The following is a 17406-nucleotide window of genomic DNA, read 5'->3' as shown; positions in this document are numbered from 1 at the left end:
CCCGCCCCCTGATCTCCAGACAGAGGGGAGTCTGGAGGTGCGGAGGGCAATCTCAACTCCCCTCTGTCTGGAGATCAGGGGGCGGGGCCACCAGCCATGTGACCATTTTCAAGAGGTTCCGGAACTCCGTTCCCCCGCGTTCCCCCTGAGAAAAAGCCCTGGACTCAATTAAATCTGATCCCTCTATTAGCCTGAAAAGCAAAGCAGTTTACAAAACTAGTGAAAACACGTCACAAAGAACTGACAATAAACTCCAGCAGAATCCTTTGTCTGGCTCCTCCTCAAAGGGAGCTCTAGAATTGGGGTGCTGCAGCAGCAGCTGCAAACTTGGTAGAGCTGCAGCAGAATTTCAACAGAAATCTGAAATACTAATGCAAGTCATTTCCAGGCATGTTGTGTTTGCGTTTCAGATGGGTGAGAAAAGCAGAGATGACGCATTGGAAGCCATTAAAGGGAACCTGGATGGATTTTCCAGGGATGCTAAACTGCACCCTACGCCAACATCACACCCCAAAAATGCAGGTATTCTGCTTTTGTAGAGAATTCCTTAAATCCAACATGTGACGATACAATTTAACAGTCGTTGAAATATATGAAGATGTATTTAATCAGCAGGATCTCCCCGTGGTCTGCTTTGGCTGGGTCGTGGTCATGTGAATATCAGGAAATTGACAAATGTTGAAGTTAGTTGGTACTCCCTAAGGTTTTAAGAGGCCGATAGCAAATTCAAAGCAATTATAACATTTATTGTTATAGACACATAAGCATATCTGTTTTTACCATTCATGGGCACCATGTGACTGTTGTGTTTTATCTTCTGGTATAATGGTCTTTAAAGTATGGTCTGAGATCTGGTGATCCCCAATTCACTTTTGGGTGATCTCAGAGACCAGGATTAAAGCAACTGATAAAACTGCTGAAGAGAGCCAGAATGTACACGTGAGGCACCCACTGCCTGATGAACAAGCCGCCCTCTTTTCATTTCAGAATGGAAAGCGGGTTACCTCTTCAGCAGATAATGCGAGATTCTGCCTTGACAGCCTTTTCCCTCCCTTTTGAAATTCATTTTTTTAGTTTGAATATCTACTATCCCGTGACTCATGAAAAGGGATTTTCAGTAGTTCATAAACAGAAAAATAATGAAGTTCCATCAAGTTACCACCAACTTACGGCGGCTTTTGAGGCAAGAGATGACCAGAGGTGGTTTGCCATTACTTTCCTCTGCAAAGCAACCCCAGCTTTCCTTGGTGATCTCCCAACCTAGTACTGACCAGGGACAGCCCTGCTTAGCATCTGAGCTCTGACAACATCAGGCTAGTCTGGGCTATTCAGGTTGCTAAATAATCAGAATAAAATACTAAAAATTGTATAATAAATGATGAACAAATTAAAATAGTCATAAACTAAAAAATCCAAATCCATATTAAATGGTGTAAGTAAAAACAAGTTCAGACTCAGCATTTGTAAAGTCCCTGAATTTTTTAAAAAGACTTTTTAACAAGCTTTCTAAAGGATAAAAGGGAGCTAGTTAGGTGGTTCTCCCTGGGTCAGGAGTTCCGTTGTAACAGCATAGCCACCAAGAAGGCCCTACCTTTTTTTGATCATCTTGTGCTACTATACAAAGTCTACCTGGGTCTGTTTTAAGACATGGTGGAAGTGGAACATATGGGATAAGCCACTCCATTAAGTTTTCATGCCTGTTGAAGAGACAGTCTATTCTGTTGTATAAATTTAAGCTGCAAAACAGAGTTATACCTTCGATAGTGCAAATAGCTAGCATGGTGTAGTGGTTAGAGTGTCTGATAAGGTTCCAGGACAGTGTTTCCCAACCTATGGGGCAGAACCCAAAAGTGGGTCCTGAAGCCTCTAAAAGTAGGTTACAGACCAGTCACCCCTAAGGGCATCTCCTGCCCTACGCAACCTTCTTTTTCTCTCCTTCATTGCCAGCTTCTCATACTCTCACCTTACCCTTTGCAACAATAGTGAGGGAGGAAAGCTGTTTGGCAGCTAGTAACTTTACAATGGGTGTGGGGAAGGCTGGAGAGTAGGTGGAAACTGTATGGAAAAGCAAGAGTAGAGAAAGAGGTGTGTGAGAGTATAGGCTCTGCCTTGACACTGCTCCTGCAGCATCCCAGCCTCTGGCAGTGCCTCATTGCTCTCTGCCTGCGGTGGGAGATGTACTGCTCTGAGCCACTTGCTGCCCAACTCTTTGCCAATACCCGTCATCTTCTCACATCTCCTCAACCTGGCGTTCCCTCACCCCATCCCGTGCCTTCTCAATCTCTTGGACTAGCCCTGGATGGGTAACCATACAGAGTAGATTTGGACTTGTGGGTCACCATGCTGAAAAGGTTGGGAACCACTGACCTAGGAGACTGAGGTCTGAATCCCTCCTCTGCCATGGAGGCTTGCTGGGTGACCTTGGGCTGGTCATATACTCTCAGCCTAATCTACCTCACAGGGATGTTGTGAGGATAAAATGGAGAAGGGGGGAAGTTAAAAATTGCTTTGGGTCCCCATTGAGGAGAAAAGTGGGGTATAAATGAAATGAATAACTAAAATAAATAAGTGGATCAACAAGTGACATACATGGTTCTCCTCCACATTTCTGTCAAGCAAAACAGGACAAATGCATTGTTGAGTTGTTGTTTTTTTCCATTCAGAAATGTGACAAGGCACACATAACAAGCAAACCAGGATAATGGGCCTCTGTACAAAAGGGCTAATTAACCACAGTTCTAGCACCCTGATCCAGAAATTAAGTGGTACAGTAATAGACGCGCTTTACCTTCATTAGAAGTGACCTCTTCTCACGTTTCCTACTTAAAAGACTTGTTTTTTTCTCTTCTTCATTTGTTTTCCATTTGTGTGTACGTGTGTGTGTGTTCATTCCATTTTGCAGATCATCCCACACCATCCCATTCTACCGTGTCTGTCTCCCATACCTCTGCCTTTCTTGACGACGACGAGTTTAGTGACTTTATACAGGGGCCCGTCGAGCCCCCAGCACTTGTGCCTTCAGCCTCTTCCCAGCCTTTTCAGTCTTGCCATCCTCCTTCCCAAGCCGGGCAACGGCTTTCAGAGAAGGCTGTGGCCCAGCCTCTCCCTCCAGTCCAGATTCCAGTGTCCTCCATCCTCCATGGTACCATTGGGCAGGGTCCTTATTTCTCTACCTCTGCAACTTCACAAAACACTCAGAAAACAGGTAACATTGCCATGTCTTTGTGGTGGAACAAAACACATCAGTTCTGAACATGGGATCTTACCTCTAGGCTTGAGAAATTCCATCTCATCGAAGCCAAAGAGGTGCAAGGGATTGAAAGGGAATGAAAAGCTTAATGAAATGGTGCTAATTTGGGTGGGTGTGAGGAAGTGACTTGAGCTCAGGGGATGTCCACGGAACCAGGAGAGTGTGACACTGTGGTTACAAGAGATAACGATGCATGAATATCACCTTGGGACAAGGATCTTGAGTGGCTGAGACTATAATTGATTGGCTGTCCATATGGCACATTTTAAGTATGCACACTCCTTCTGTGGTGCAAATGGCTCTCTGAAACCATCAAAGATTACATGTATTGAGCATTAGAACCACTATAGGAAGGTGCAGACAGAAAATTTCAAACCTGTTCACCAGGATTATGACATCATTTCCAGGCCATGGAAGACCTCAAACCCTCCCCATTCCCTTCATGATTCCTTACTATCCAGTCAGCTGTAACCATGGTTAAGTGTTACACCAGCATATAGTTAATATTTTTGCTTAACCAAGGTTTGCTTTTAATCTGTACCCGAAGGACCATCTCTTCTTATACTCAGCCAGCCTGTCCATTAAGATCTGCCTCCAGGCTCTATTCTCTGTGCTTCCTGCCTTCCGAGGTGAGGCAAGTGGCAACTAGAAGCAGAGCATTTTCAGTGGTGGCACCCTGCCTTTGGAATTACCCATTGCCTATGGTTCTAATGTAATGATTAGCCACTGGGAAGTGAAGGTGGGGGGTGCTTGCACTGGGGACAAGGGAGCTGCAGTTTGTATCCTGCTCCCAGTCTTGAAAAGGCAATTAAGAGTTTAGGATGTTTGCATCTGCTCTGCTGTGGAGCTGCTGGGAGGGAAGAGAGAGAGTGGACATGAGGAAGCAGGGAGGGAAGCGAAGACAGTGGTGGAAATTTTAAACGTTTCTGCTACATTAAGTTGATTGGGATCTGATTGAGCATGTTTTCTATGACCTGTATGTAATTAAAAAAACGACTGTGTTACACGCTGAATAAATATCTCAAAATCTTATTTCAGTAGTCTAAAGTAGTTGAGCTACAATCTTTGAGAAGGGACAAAGTTCATTCCGTTGAGTTATAGGGTTGGTGATGAAGTTATGTGAAGCACTGGCGTAAAGGGGTGAACTTTGAGGGGCACTGTAACCATCCTCCTTCAACTGCTTCCCCAGGAGCCAAGGTAGCCAGTGTTCCTCCCCTTCTCGTTCCCAGGTACCTTTAAAGCCAGCCAAGCTGGGCATGCACTCCAGGGGGTGCCTCTCAGGCTCTCACGTCTCCTTGGGTCGGCCTCAGGCAGCAGCTTCTACTGAGCCACCCCTGAGTGATTCCAAAGTTACAATCAAACACATCCAAAACTTTACTTGAAAGACTACTTTTTTAGTGTAAAACCTGTAAATATAAGAAATGACCGTTCAATAGCATACACTTTCCTTGCATTTGAAATAAAAATGGCCGACATGATTCTTGCATGCTCAAAAGATGTTCATAATTGCTCTGTTAATCTGCTTTGGCAACATGAAGCTGTTCGAATTCATATGGAGGTTGAACACTCAATTGTACAATGCAGTCCTGTGCAGAGAGACTCTTGTCTAAGGATGTTGAAGTCAAAAGGTTTAAACAGGAAATACACATGAGGCTGCCTTCTGCTGAGACAGACCCTTGGTCTCTCAAAGCCAGTCTTGTCCGCTCTGACTAGCAGTGGCTTTCCATGGTCCCGGGCAGAGGTCTTTCACATCACACACTACCTGGTCCTTTTAACTGGAGCTACTGGGGGTTGAGCCTGGGACCCTCTGCATGCAAAGCTGGTGTAGGACCACTGAGCCATAACCCCCTCCCCAGTAACACTACATAGGATCGCACTGTTGGTCTCAGGGACAAACTGGATTCCTAACCAGAGTTGCTTCAGTCTAAGCCCATTGATTTCAATGAGCTTAGACTGGAGTAGCTCATTTTAGGATTGCACTGAAAGAGTGGTTATCTCAGTACAGGGAGTAAAGTGACCCTCTTTAGAGGCTTTTGTGCACGAGCTGTTACGCTTTTGCCATTTTTTTGTCAATGGGGGGCAGTTCTTTACCCCCTATGATTTAATTATTCAGCGATTTGTCTGGTTCTGGCTTACAGCTACGCTCCGTAATGCGGTGAAGCATACCTGCCTCTTGTGCTGCTGGGCCTTTGGGACACAGTTAGCAGTGGCTCCTCCCTCCCCATGTACCAATGCATGCTCACCAAAAGTTATATTCGTCTTTAAGGTGCTGTAGGATCCCTCATTATCTTTACTTCAACAGAGTTAAACTTTCAGCTACCAAGTTTGACCAATGCTAGATCTGTTTGCTCTGTTGTAATTAACTTTCTGAAATGATGCACTTTTGAAAATGGAAAATCTCTACAGAACATTTTCCAGCACCTTTCCTCTCCAGTCACTGTGCCTGAATGTACCTACAAACATACAAGACCAGTGCATGTGTAATATATTCCTGGCATCTTAATCGTGGCGATTGGGAGCATTACATTGCACTAGGCCTTTGAATCAGCAGGGGTGTTTGTGCATGCTTACTTGGGTGGCTTGATTATGGGTTTTTTTTTTCTGTCCAGAAGGAATGAAGTTACAGAGTAGGGATACTCTCCAACATCCAGGGTAGTGGTGAACCAAAGTACAAATAATTCCTCTTCTGTTTGTCTAGGCCATTCCACAGAAAAGCAGCATTCACCACCTTGCAGTTGGGATGATTTGGGGCAGACTCAAATCAAACTTAAAATGCCTGAAATTGAGTCGGGAGCTACGGCTATCAGTCGTTCTGACCAAAGGTTAACAGCCGATAACTGCAGGCCCTCAGAGGGGCTCGCACGTGACACGCCAAGTACAGGGGCAAACAAGGCTTCAGAACAGAACCTGTCAGTCGAGCAGTGTGGTGAGCAAATCGCACCTTTTGGCCAAGAGTATATTCAAATACCGCTTGAGTTTGCTAAACTCTTAACACGAATGCCGAGTCAACTTTGCTCTGAATCCCTGCTTGAATAATAACCACAGTGGAGACTCTGTTCTCCTTACTCACATATAACATAAGCAAGCTACTGTTCTTCTGATTTTTAATAACCTTTGTTTATAATCCTGAAGCCTAACTCATGATTCAGTCCTTAGGGTAACCAGTCTTCAGCAAAAATGTTGTTCCAGCCATGCATGCAGGCTTCTGATTCTTGCTACTCTGGTGGGAGGGGAATGTGCCTGTGCCTCCAAGACCCCAGAAGTAGAGAGAGTGTTGGTGCCATTTGGTAGCGAAGACACTGGCCTGTGAATAAGAAAGACATTTCAGGGGGAAATGTTAGGCAAACCAGTCTCTCAGCCCCTGATCAGAAATACAGGGATGATAACACTGTTCTACTTTATAGTTTCGTTGTAAGCTTTACAACTTTGTGTATGTATAATGCTTTGAACACTCAAAAAGCACAGTAAAAATACTAAGTATTGCTGTTAAGTTGGTAGGGATATATTTAGGGTAGACAAAAAGAAGTACTTAACCCAAAACATAGTAAAGTTGTTGAGTTTGTTACCACAGTATATGTCGAGAGGTATTGGATGTTCTTGGTTGACATTAGAGATGTAAGAGACCACCACATGTTGGATCCAGATTCGTAGCTTTATCAGTAATATCATTCAGCTTAGAATTCTAGTTGAGCGCTTCCCCAAGAGTTTTTTGCACAGGACGGGATTTTATTCTTCTCTGTGCACTGTCTTGCTAATTAATCTTAACAGTTTTTGAAGAACTCTGCTGGAATTGTATGGAATGGCTGCTTAACGAGCACATAAAATAACAACGTTATTTAAATCTTTTTTTAAAAAATCTATTTTGATTGGGCTCTGTGAAATAAGAATGATAGTATCTGCTAAGTTGGAAATGTCAGCATGGCCGAGGAAAACTGTAGTTCTTACTATGAGCAATTTATTAATGAAATGTCTGGCTGGCCCAGCTGACCTGCATTTATTTTCATTTATTTGTTTTCATAAATATCCAGCAGTGCTGCCGGCTCTTCTCTGGAGCTTGATGCAGGTAGATGTGTTAGAAGCTCTAATGTGTACAGTGAGTTCAGAATATTTTGTATGGGAAAAGGGAGCCTGTGTTCAGGTGTCACAACGAACCTCCATATGTCTGTGATGGGCTTGTTTGCCATGCTTGCTCACTCCCTTGCTACATCTTTCATTCACGGGGCAGGATTTGAGAACCTTCTGGTTTGATCAAACTTCAGTCTGTCATGACATCTGAATGCAGACATTTGGCCATCACGATGAATTGGAATTTGGTCAAATCAGGGCGTTTTGAAACCTGCTTTGAGAACAAAGGGAAGAGGGAGTGCAAGGGAAATATGTGAGCACATGCAAACAAGTTGTGCTATTGCCCATCACAAACAGGTGGGTGCGTCCTGAGGTCTGAATGCAGTCAGTCTCTCTCCCTTTAATTATGCATGTTTTTGAGCCAGGCATGTGCCACTTCTACGGGACTGCTTGGGGCAAGCTGATTCCACCTCTGAAATGGCTCCACACGAGTCATTTGCTTGCAAGTGTTTCCTTAATGATGGTTCTCTTGTCTGTGCCTGTAGGTGTTGGTGTATTTCCTTCACAGGACCCGATCCAGCAACTGATGCCCCCGTGGATTTACAACGATAGTTTGGTTCCAGGTAATAATATCTGATAGTAGCAATGCTCCTAGAAAAGAATTGCCAATGTTGCTGGCTCATCTCCCTTTCTGGAATCTTTGTAATAAAACAGGTTTTTTAATATTGTTAGTCTTTTCCACAAGCTTAGTAAACAGAGAACAGTGCATGATGCTAAATATTGATTAGACAGTGCTGAATTATCAGCTGATTCCCGCTGCTAATGTTGTCTCTTCTGCAAGGATTAAAATAAAAGTCTCACTTCAAAAGTATGTAGTGGATTTTATCAAAGGGAACTCATTCCTGAAGTTTTGAGCCAGGCATGTGACACTTCTACGGGACTGCTTGGGGCAAGCTGATTCCACCTCTGAAATGGCTCCACACGAGTCATTTGCTTGCAAGTGTTTCCTCATTCCTATGCATATGTGAATTGGTACTCAGTCTGATACTGGCCTTGTTTGGAGCAGTCGACATTTGATTATGTCCAATCTCAGCATTCATTTGAAATACAAATTCTTACCATCTAGTGTCTGGGAGAAAAGCCACAAAATCTTGAATATGAAACTGAGAATGTATTGTTGACGATTTATGTTTCTGGCATCCAGTCAGATTGCACCTTGCTTCTGTTTTCTGAGAATTCTGCGTTAACAACCAAGCGTTTTTGCTTCCAGAAAATCAAAATGGGAAGAGGTCAGGGTGTTTTGGCTTGTAATGTTAACTGGATAAAATGACTATTCAATAGGAAGGGCCATAGCTCACTGGGAAGGCCTAGGTTCAGTGCCTGGCATCTCCGGTTGAAATATCTCAGGTGCCGGAAATGATCTCTAAGATCCAGCAGAACTGCTGCCAGTCTTAGGAGACCATAACGGACAAACTGTCTGATTCCATTATAAGGCAGCTTCATATGTTAATATGACTGGACTTGTATGCTTCGTAATTTAAAAAAGAAAAGAAATGATGTTGATACAATAACCTTCCTTTTGAGGCAAGAGCAGCCACTTAGCCAGTTTGACTTCCTTCTGCTTGCTTCTCTTTTGTATCCTCTAAACGTGCGGAAGGAGTTCTGTAGAACCCTGCACCTCATGCCGGTGAAGTTCATTGACTAAGAGGAAGTCCTTGATTGGGGCTCATCTCTGCAGTGGGCTTTGCATTCAGCTCACCCTATCCTCAGGGAGGCAGCCTGTCATGGCTGAGAGTGAGGTCTCCTCTGGAGGAGAGGAGCCTCGTGTAGCCAGCCAGGACTCCTCCGGAGAAGAGGAGCCCTGTGTAGCCAGCCCTAGCCCTGATTCAGCAGAAGCCAGCAATCAGGAGCAACAGCTGCTGGCTGATCAGAGCTTACAGCCAGCAGCTGAGGCACCAGCACCCTCTAGCTCCAATACTACAGAGGAAGCTCAGCCAGGGACTTCTACAGGTGCAGCGCAGCCAAGAGCCTTCACCCCCCCAGGTTCACCCATGCCCAAGGAACGCCGCAGGCAGTGCCAGAGACTGGAACTGCAGGAGGGACTGTTGGTGGAGGGACTGGCGTTGAGTGTGCATTTCCCTTCAGTTGATATGTGTAACTTCCAGCCAAGTAAGCTGCACTGCCCTAACTCTGAGCAACCTTGCTCATAAGTCCACAAAAGCTTCCAACCCACAACACTTTTCACTCTCCCACCTTGACCACACAGACCCATGTGGCTTGTAGCATATCAAATAAAGAGAGGGAAACCTAATCAACAATACAACAAAAAGAGCAAAGGCTCAAGGAGGTGAAACACACACGTACCGTATGTCAGTGTCAATATATTAATCAATTCAGTAATAGTATACAATGTAACAAACACTAGTCTGTGCACAATGAAAGTCCGTGTACTGTATAAACTTCAATACACAATATATTCTGTCTCTTTTGCAGACTCGTAGAATGCCTCGAAGTCAACGCCGCCAAGTGCCCAGTGTCTTCCAAGCGGAGCTGCAGTAGAGTCTTGCTGCGCAATGTGCGAGGCTTCACCCAAAAGGCTCATGAGAATGGGCCACGAGCCTGCCGGCTATCAAATTTTAGCTCGTTTCGATGTCTTCTTCCAGCCCCAAATTTGCCTCCTTCGTTAATCCAGCATTATTACAGCGTTCATCCTCAGTCAATTCAGTTATCGGAGAGGGGACTTGGCGGCGTCGACTTCGAGGCATTCTACAAGTCTGCAAAGGAGATAGAATATATTGTGTACTGGAGTTTATACACGGACTTCCATTGTGCACGGACTAGTGTTTGTTACATTGTACGGTATTACTGAATCGATTAAAATATTGACACTGACATACGGTATGTGTTTGTTTCACCTCCTTGAGCCTTTGCTCTTTTTGCTGTATTGTAGCATATCAAAGATTTGAATGAGAAAAAAAATCCATGGGCTTCTTGTTTATGAAAGGTCCCCTGGAGTTTTATTCCCCATAAGTGCCCAGAGAAACAGCCGTTTATACACTTGGAATAGTGAGATAATCATAGCCATCATCGACACTCTCCCTTACAGGACTGTTGGGATAATTTCTGTGTAAAGTGAAACAAAAGGTATCCCTTCAAAGACCTGTGAATAAGTGTGTGACCATGCAAAGGGAAACGAATACACCCACACCCACAAATAATGAAAAATCTATTTATAGAAAGCATACACAGTTATGCACCAGATATATATCAAAATGTAACTGAATCCAATGACTATTTGCAAGAAACCATGAATAGAAAAAATTCATGAGACCCGGTAAACATCATAGAGAACAATCACATGTCATAAAATATATTAGATGACAGATTAATCACTAGGTTTTGTCCTTGCGATTACGGGCTGACTGCATTGCATGCATTCGCCTTCCCATAGATGCACATTGAAGATGAGGGCGAAGGCCTAAGGAAGGGGGCTGCCAGCTCTCCTCACTCTCAGGTGCCTCAGAATTGCCCTGGCAATCAACGTTTTCGTTATGTGTTGTCAGTGGTTCAAAGGAGACCGTGCAGACCTTAATTGAGAACCATGGATAAACCTTATCACCATCATATTTAAATTTCTTAGTCTTAACCATTTTCAATTCGTCATGAAACCCATTTAACTCATCCTCTAATTGTTTAATTTTTTCAATGGTGATGGTGGTGAGTTAGATAAAAAATGAAACTTTTTTTATATTTATGGTTTCTTGCATTTTGATGTGTATCTGGTGCATAATTGTGTATGTTTTCTATAGACAGATTTTTTTCATTCATTGTTCGTTGTTTGTGAGTGTCGGTATTTGTTTCCCTTTGTGTTGTCACACACTTTTTCATGGGGATATTTCCTGTGCCAAGCAAGGTTATTTTAATTCTTGCAGACAAAACTTTCAACTTCTGAACACAAAATTGTCTGAATAATTCCCAGCCTGCACCGCTGAATCCTTTTGACTATCTGCTTCCTTCTTTACAGATCTATACAAGAAAATTTTAGAAACCACCATGTCACCTACTGGAATAGACACCGTCAAACTGTACCCTGTTCTGATATCATCAGGGCTTCCCAGAGAGACTCTTGGGCAAATATGGGCCTTAGCCAATCGTACCACACCTGGGAAGCTTACAAAAGAAGAACTGTACACTGTTCTGGCTATGATAGCGGTCGCTCAGGTAGGGAGCGAGTGAGAATTCTAGGGCAAAGAGGAAGGAAGAGCATTTCTTGTCCCAATTTTTATTTACTGTAAGTGGGTAAGGCTGTGACTTACTGGTAGAGCATCTCCTTTGCATGCAGCAGGTTCCAGGTTCATTCCTCAGCAATTCCAGCTGAAAGAGTTCAGTTAATAGGCAACCATGAAAGACCTTGACCAGAGACCCTAGAGAGCCGCCGGACAGAGTAGAAAATGCTGACCTTGGTAAACCAGTTGGAGGCAGGTTCATGTGTGTGAATGCTTGTGTCAGTAATCACCCCAAGGTTCCTGGGATTTCTCTGACTTCAGAGGCCTTTTGTAGCCCTAATCTCTGCTAGTACTGAGGAGATCAGAAGCTGCCTAGAGGAACTCATTTGAGTTCTTCACCACCCTGAATCATGATTAACCGCATCTGTACCAAGTTTACACATTTGTTTATCTGTCATGTTTTATCCCAACCTTCCTCCAGGGAGTTCAGGGCAGTGTGCAGTGTCCTTCTAATCCTCGCAACAACTCTTTGAGATACGTTATGCTGAGCGAGTGTCTGGCCCAAGGTTACCCAGTGAACATCACGACTCAATGGGGTTTTGAACCTGCAGCAGCCCATTAACCATTGCTCCACAATGACTGTGTTCTAGTTAAGATTGTGACTCTGTTATGACAATTGTTTGCAATGCAGCTTTGACCTCTAGTTAGTGGGGACCCTGTTTAGGGTTAAGTCTGGTTAAGGTTGGTGCGTGTATAGCCCATAGCCATTGTGACAGCACAGACTCACAAGCCTCTCCTGTTCCTTTGGGTTGTTCCCTGGGAGGTCAGAAACCCACACAGCCGTCCCAAGTCTCTGTTCGGCTATGCCACCTGTTTCTGACACTCTTAAGGGGTGTCAAAAACAAACTGGGTAACTCCCATTAAACAGAGTTGCACAACTAACACTGTACCTGCACTGCTCTGCCTCGTTAATGTGCCTCCCACTTAATTCCTATGAACTTAGATGCGAGCGACCTATCTCAACTTTACAGTTTTGAGCTATCATGTCCTAGGTATGGCGAGTTTACTTGCCTCCCCACCCCTTTACCACATTTCAAATACCAAGATCAAAGAGGCATGGTGTGCTTCAGAGACCAGGCTTAGAGCATTCAAAATCTGTTTAATGTATAAAAAAATGTGGTCTGTTCAATCATTCAGGCTGAGCAAGGGTACAAAGAAAAGGTGAAAATTCTGACACTTGGTACTTTACTAGGACAGGCTGTTGTTACTTGAAGTTGCAGTAGATTAAAGTTCATCATTATCTTACGATGGATGGTTGGGACCTTGCCCATGATCAAGTTGGGGTCCCTTGGTAAAAGCTCAGACCTTAATGGCTTGTGTCCATCCAAGTGGCTGCTTCAGATGGAAATGGAGGAGCTGCTTCTCTGTGTCTTGAGAATTTATAATCTACTTAGGTTGAGTCTGTTCCGTCTTGGGGTCATTTTGGTCTCCCTGCTTCAAGTGGAAGAGGATGCATTCTGGCAATTTGACCGTTTCCCTGACTGTCCCTTCTAGCAGGGTGTGGCCAGAGTCATTTGCGAAACCCAGAGCTTGTGTGGTCTGGTTTGGAAGCTCGATGGCTCCTTCCCACAACCGTCTCCTTTCTGCCAGCGACGAGTTTGCAGCTGGGTTCCTGAGCACCCAAGAGTGTAGTCACAGTAATTGAAATATTGGGTTGAATTCTTGGATGGAGGGCGTTTTTCCACAGCCGTGGAGAAATGCTCCCCCTCTCTCTAGTACAGAGCTATGCATATTAAACTTAGCATTAGGTATTACAAGAAGCATTTTGCTTTTAATTTTCTACCAATGGGTGGGGGAAGATGCAGCTTTTCCTCTCCAAGGGCAAACACATCCAAGAAAGAAGATTGTGAATTGCCAGATGATTTGAGGGGGAGTTATTGCCCCTCCCATTCCATTTAGCATTCCCTTCTTCTGTGGCAGCTTTTCACTTTAAAAAATCACATTAATAGCCTTCCCCCCTCCCCGAAGTAGTGTTTTTGCTAATAACATTCAGTGGAATAGTACATGAAGTGATGTGTAATATATCTAGCAGAATTTTTTTGTTGATCTTACGTTTTCTCTGCAACCTAGGTCTGTATTTGATCTATCAGATTTTTGGTTTGCCCTTCCGCCAAAGAACCCAAGAGCAACATACATAGTTCTCCCCTTGGTTTTATTTGCACAACAGCCCCCTGAGAGAGAGTGACTGCTCAGTGGTCACCCACGAAGTGAGCTTCCTTACTGGGCAGGATCTGACCCAGACCTCCTAAGTCCTAGTTTGATATTTGAAGCACTGGTCTGTACTGGCTGTCAGCTTTCAAACCGTGTAATGTTTTCCTGTCTGCTTTCCATCCACTTGCATGCAGAGAGGAGTTCCATCTATGAGTCCTGACGTTTTAAACCAGTTTCCATCTGCTCCTATCCCTACGTTAAGCGGGTTTCCACTGGCAATCCCCGTCACAGTGAGCCAACAACCAATGATGTCCCCAGGACCACCAGTTTCCATGCCTCTTAGTATTGGGCCGTCAGTTGTGGGGATAAACTTGGCCGCACCAGTCGGTGGAGCTGCAACACAGGTTTCCAGTGGCTTTCTGCAGTCTTTCCCTGCACATCAGGTTAGTATTGTCTGTGCTGTATGATAGATCAGCATGATCAGAGCTTTTTTTCTGGGAAACTCTGTTCCACCACATTCCAGCTGAAAAAAAGCCCTGAGCATTATTATTAAAGCGAGCTTAGGGCAGCTTGCAGCTAATTTTAAGTGATATAACCCAGATGTCAAAAGGATGCTTTAATGTGCCCTGTTTGAAAACTCCACAGCCTCTGCTGCCACTTCTAGGATCAGGAGAATTTCCCCTTGTTTTTCTGTGTTTCTGCTCCAAGATACTCCTACCAAGAGTGTGGCAGGAGTGGGCCGTACAGCCCTGTTCACGTTGGCTCAGTCTGTGTAGAGCTGTAATTCCCAAACTGTGTGCCACAAGACATTAATTACCTGATGTCACTGCTGAATTTTGCATGCTCACCCACACAGAGGCTGCCTCTTATGTCTCCGCACGATTTGATGCTCTTCCCTTGCCTCTTTTCAGATTTATAGTAATACTTACTTTCAGGGGTCATTTCGTAGAAAAAGAGCTGGAGGAACTCATTAGCATAACTTATTAGCATATGCCATGCCTCTTGCCATCACCGGAAGTGTGTCATTAGTATGATTTGCATATGCCACACCCCCTGACATCACCTATTCTGGCTGTTTTGGACCCAATCCTGGCCATTCAGGGCCGAAATTGGGCCCAAAATGGCAAAAAAGGGCTGAAAATGGCCAAAAAGGGGCCCAAAATGGTCAGGATCAGGCCACTGATGAGCGGGAGAGTGATCCACCACCCGTCAGAGGCCCGATCCAGGCCATTTTGGACCCAATCCAGGCCAAAACGGGCCCCAAATGGCCGAGAGTCAGGTGGGCGGGGCCACTTGCCATGTGACCTCTTTGGGAAACTGCTGGAACTGCGTTCCTGCACGTTCCCCCTCAAAATAAGCCCTGCTTACTCTGTATTAAGAGTTTTCAGTGTTCAGAGCACTTCACACACATTGGGCTAGATGTAGTGATATGTGAACTGAAAGGAAAATGCACTTCACATGGTTCCACTTGCACAGGATTGAGTACGAAGGCTGCAGCAACAGATAGCACTTCAATATAACTTTCAAGAAAATAACACTGAGCGTACAGATCAATGCAATGTACAATAAATGGTTTGCATGATATTTTATTTAATTTGCTTTTGAAAGTTTGTAAGAAGAAATAAGTGCTATGTCTTGCACATATGGAAAAGATAGCAGAGATACAATCATTTTCACCGTGCAAGCAGATATCAAGGAGTAATTTTAGTACCCCTGCATGCAAAAATACTTCTGTGCATGCAAAAAACTTCTGTGTGCTCCAACCCATTGCCTTGTAATATTTACTGTGGCCCTTGGAAGGTAGGTCAGCACTATTATCCCTATATAACAGATGGGGAAGCTGATGCTGAGAGAACAGTGATAGTTTGCATGAGGCCACCTATCAGACTTGTAACAAAAGGTGAGATCTGAAGAGGAGGGATCTCTCCCAAATCACAACTCCTTGTTGCTGCTGTTTTGCACCTGCTCATTTAATTTAGCACCATATTATCAAGTTTTAATAAAGCCTATGGTGAGAATTGTACCTGTCGTAAGAAGGATTTGCACTGTATGAAGTCTTGGCCATTTCTCAGGGCCATCATATTTGTTCAATAATTTTTTTACAGGGCCCTGTCAGGCAAGTTTTCCAGCCTTGGGTATTAAACATTTAAACAAATGTTATGCCACCTCTTCAGGGTACCTGTCCTAGGTGGCTTACACAATTTTTAAAAATACGAAAATCATATAATTTTACAAGTTATTAATTAAAATTAATCAATAAAAATTCTGGATTTAATTAAAATCCAGAGTTTTAAAAACCCAGACAAAGTTTAAAAAAATAGATTATTGAGCAGTTTAAAATAACTGTTTCCAGATTACTGAAAACAGCATGTTGTATAATGATGGTAAAAGGCCAGCCCCTTACAATGTAAAAGTACCTCTTCTTGGAGAGTTTAAAATAAACTTTGGCACAGCCCATAGAGCTGCCTGCAACAAGTGTAGTGGTGTTATTTGCTTTCCAAAAGAATACCACATCTGATTTTTTAAAAATCTGAGAGCCAGGCTGCAAGAGACAAATTACACGAGGACGCTCACATGAAGGAAGTTGCAATGTTAGCCGGGAAGCTGAGTATTAAAAGAGATCGGAAGGCTGTGTCAATTTCCCCCCTCTACAGAGCCAGGGAGATGGCTGATCAAAAGGTTTGTTTATTTCTTCTTTGCCTCTGGAAGGCTCTGTCAGTTTCACTTCCCCTTTTAAGAGGCAAAGAAGAAATAAACAAACCCTTTGATCAGCCATCTCCCTGGCTCTGTAGAGGGGGGAAATTGACAAAGCCTTCCGATCTTTTTTAAAACTCAGCTTCCTGGCTAACATTGCGAATCCCTTCACATGCTCCTCCTTGTATAATTCGTCTCTTGTAGCTTAGCTCTCAGACTTGCCCAACACTTCCATGGCAGAGGCTCTTTGCAGTGACTTTTTCCTTCCCAAATGACTTTCCCCGAGTGCATCTCTGCCTGCCACTACTTCATAATCTTTCCACTTTGATGTGGGGGTCTCTGATTGTGCCTGTTATTCTTCTAGATTTGGTTTAGAAAGGGACTCTGTGGGCTTGCCTTTTTCTTTAAGGCAAGGAAACCTTCAAATGTACACTAACTCCAAGTAATCTATCCGTATCAGTCTTTTATTTCTCTTCCTTGTTTCCCACACTTTGGAGGTAAAGCTTGGCCGTGCCTCTTCGGCAGGATAGTAGATTTATAGCATTGCACTGTTTGCTCACCCAGGCAGAGACACTTCAGGATTACTTGCCCTTGAACTAGGCTATCTGTTGGTATCTTTATGAATTAGGTCATTGAGGAAACACAGTGACTCGCATAGCTCACCTTGGCAGATTTTTGTTCATTCCTGACTGCTTGGGTGCAAGACTTAAATGCTTCTAATTTTAATTCAGAAAAAAAGTTCTTTGACTAGGGCTCAGTTTAAGGGCACTGGGAAAGGGGAATGCAGTACTGGGTTTGGGGGAGGGGGTGTCGGCTTGTATCCACAATAGCTGAAGCAAGTAACCGAGTTTCATAGTCTTCTAGCCAGTATTGATACATGTTTCAGTTTCTCGATGTCAGTGCCTTTCAGTTATTCTTAATTTCAAAAGCTTCTTAAGCTTAGAGGAAACAAAATGGTTT

General features: G+C 43.9%; 1 protein-coding gene across 4 annotated transcripts in view; it reads left to right on the top strand.

The window, feature by feature from the left end:
• SYNRG (synergin gamma) overlaps positions 1-17406 on the top strand; it is a 96855-nt gene that overhangs the window by 10380 nt on the left and 69069 nt on the right. For 3 of the 4 annotated variants that reach the window (XM_055001165.1, XM_055001166.1, XM_055001164.1), the window contains exons 6-11: positions 411-522; positions 2903-3205; positions 5949-6176; positions 7861-7938; positions 11340-11536; positions 13947-14195. In XM_055001165.1, coding sequence (XP_054857140.1) covers positions 411-522; positions 2903-3205; positions 5949-6176; positions 7861-7938; positions 11340-11536; positions 13947-14195 — 1167 coding nt within the window. The remainder of the gene's footprint in view (positions 1-410; positions 523-2902; positions 3206-5948; positions 6177-7860; positions 7939-11339; positions 11537-13946; positions 14196-17406) is intronic. The other variant, XM_055001167.1, reaches the window with a different exon arrangement.

This window comes from Eublepharis macularius, chromosome 17, assembly GCF_028583425.1.
Source record: "Eublepharis macularius isolate TG4126 chromosome 17, MPM_Emac_v1.0, whole genome shotgun sequence".
In the NCBI taxonomy this organism is placed as follows: domain Eukaryota; kingdom Metazoa; phylum Chordata; class Lepidosauria; order Squamata; family Eublepharidae; genus Eublepharis; species Eublepharis macularius.
The sequence above is the reverse complement of the archived record's forward strand: the minus strand, read 5'-3'. Positions and strand labels throughout refer to the sequence as shown.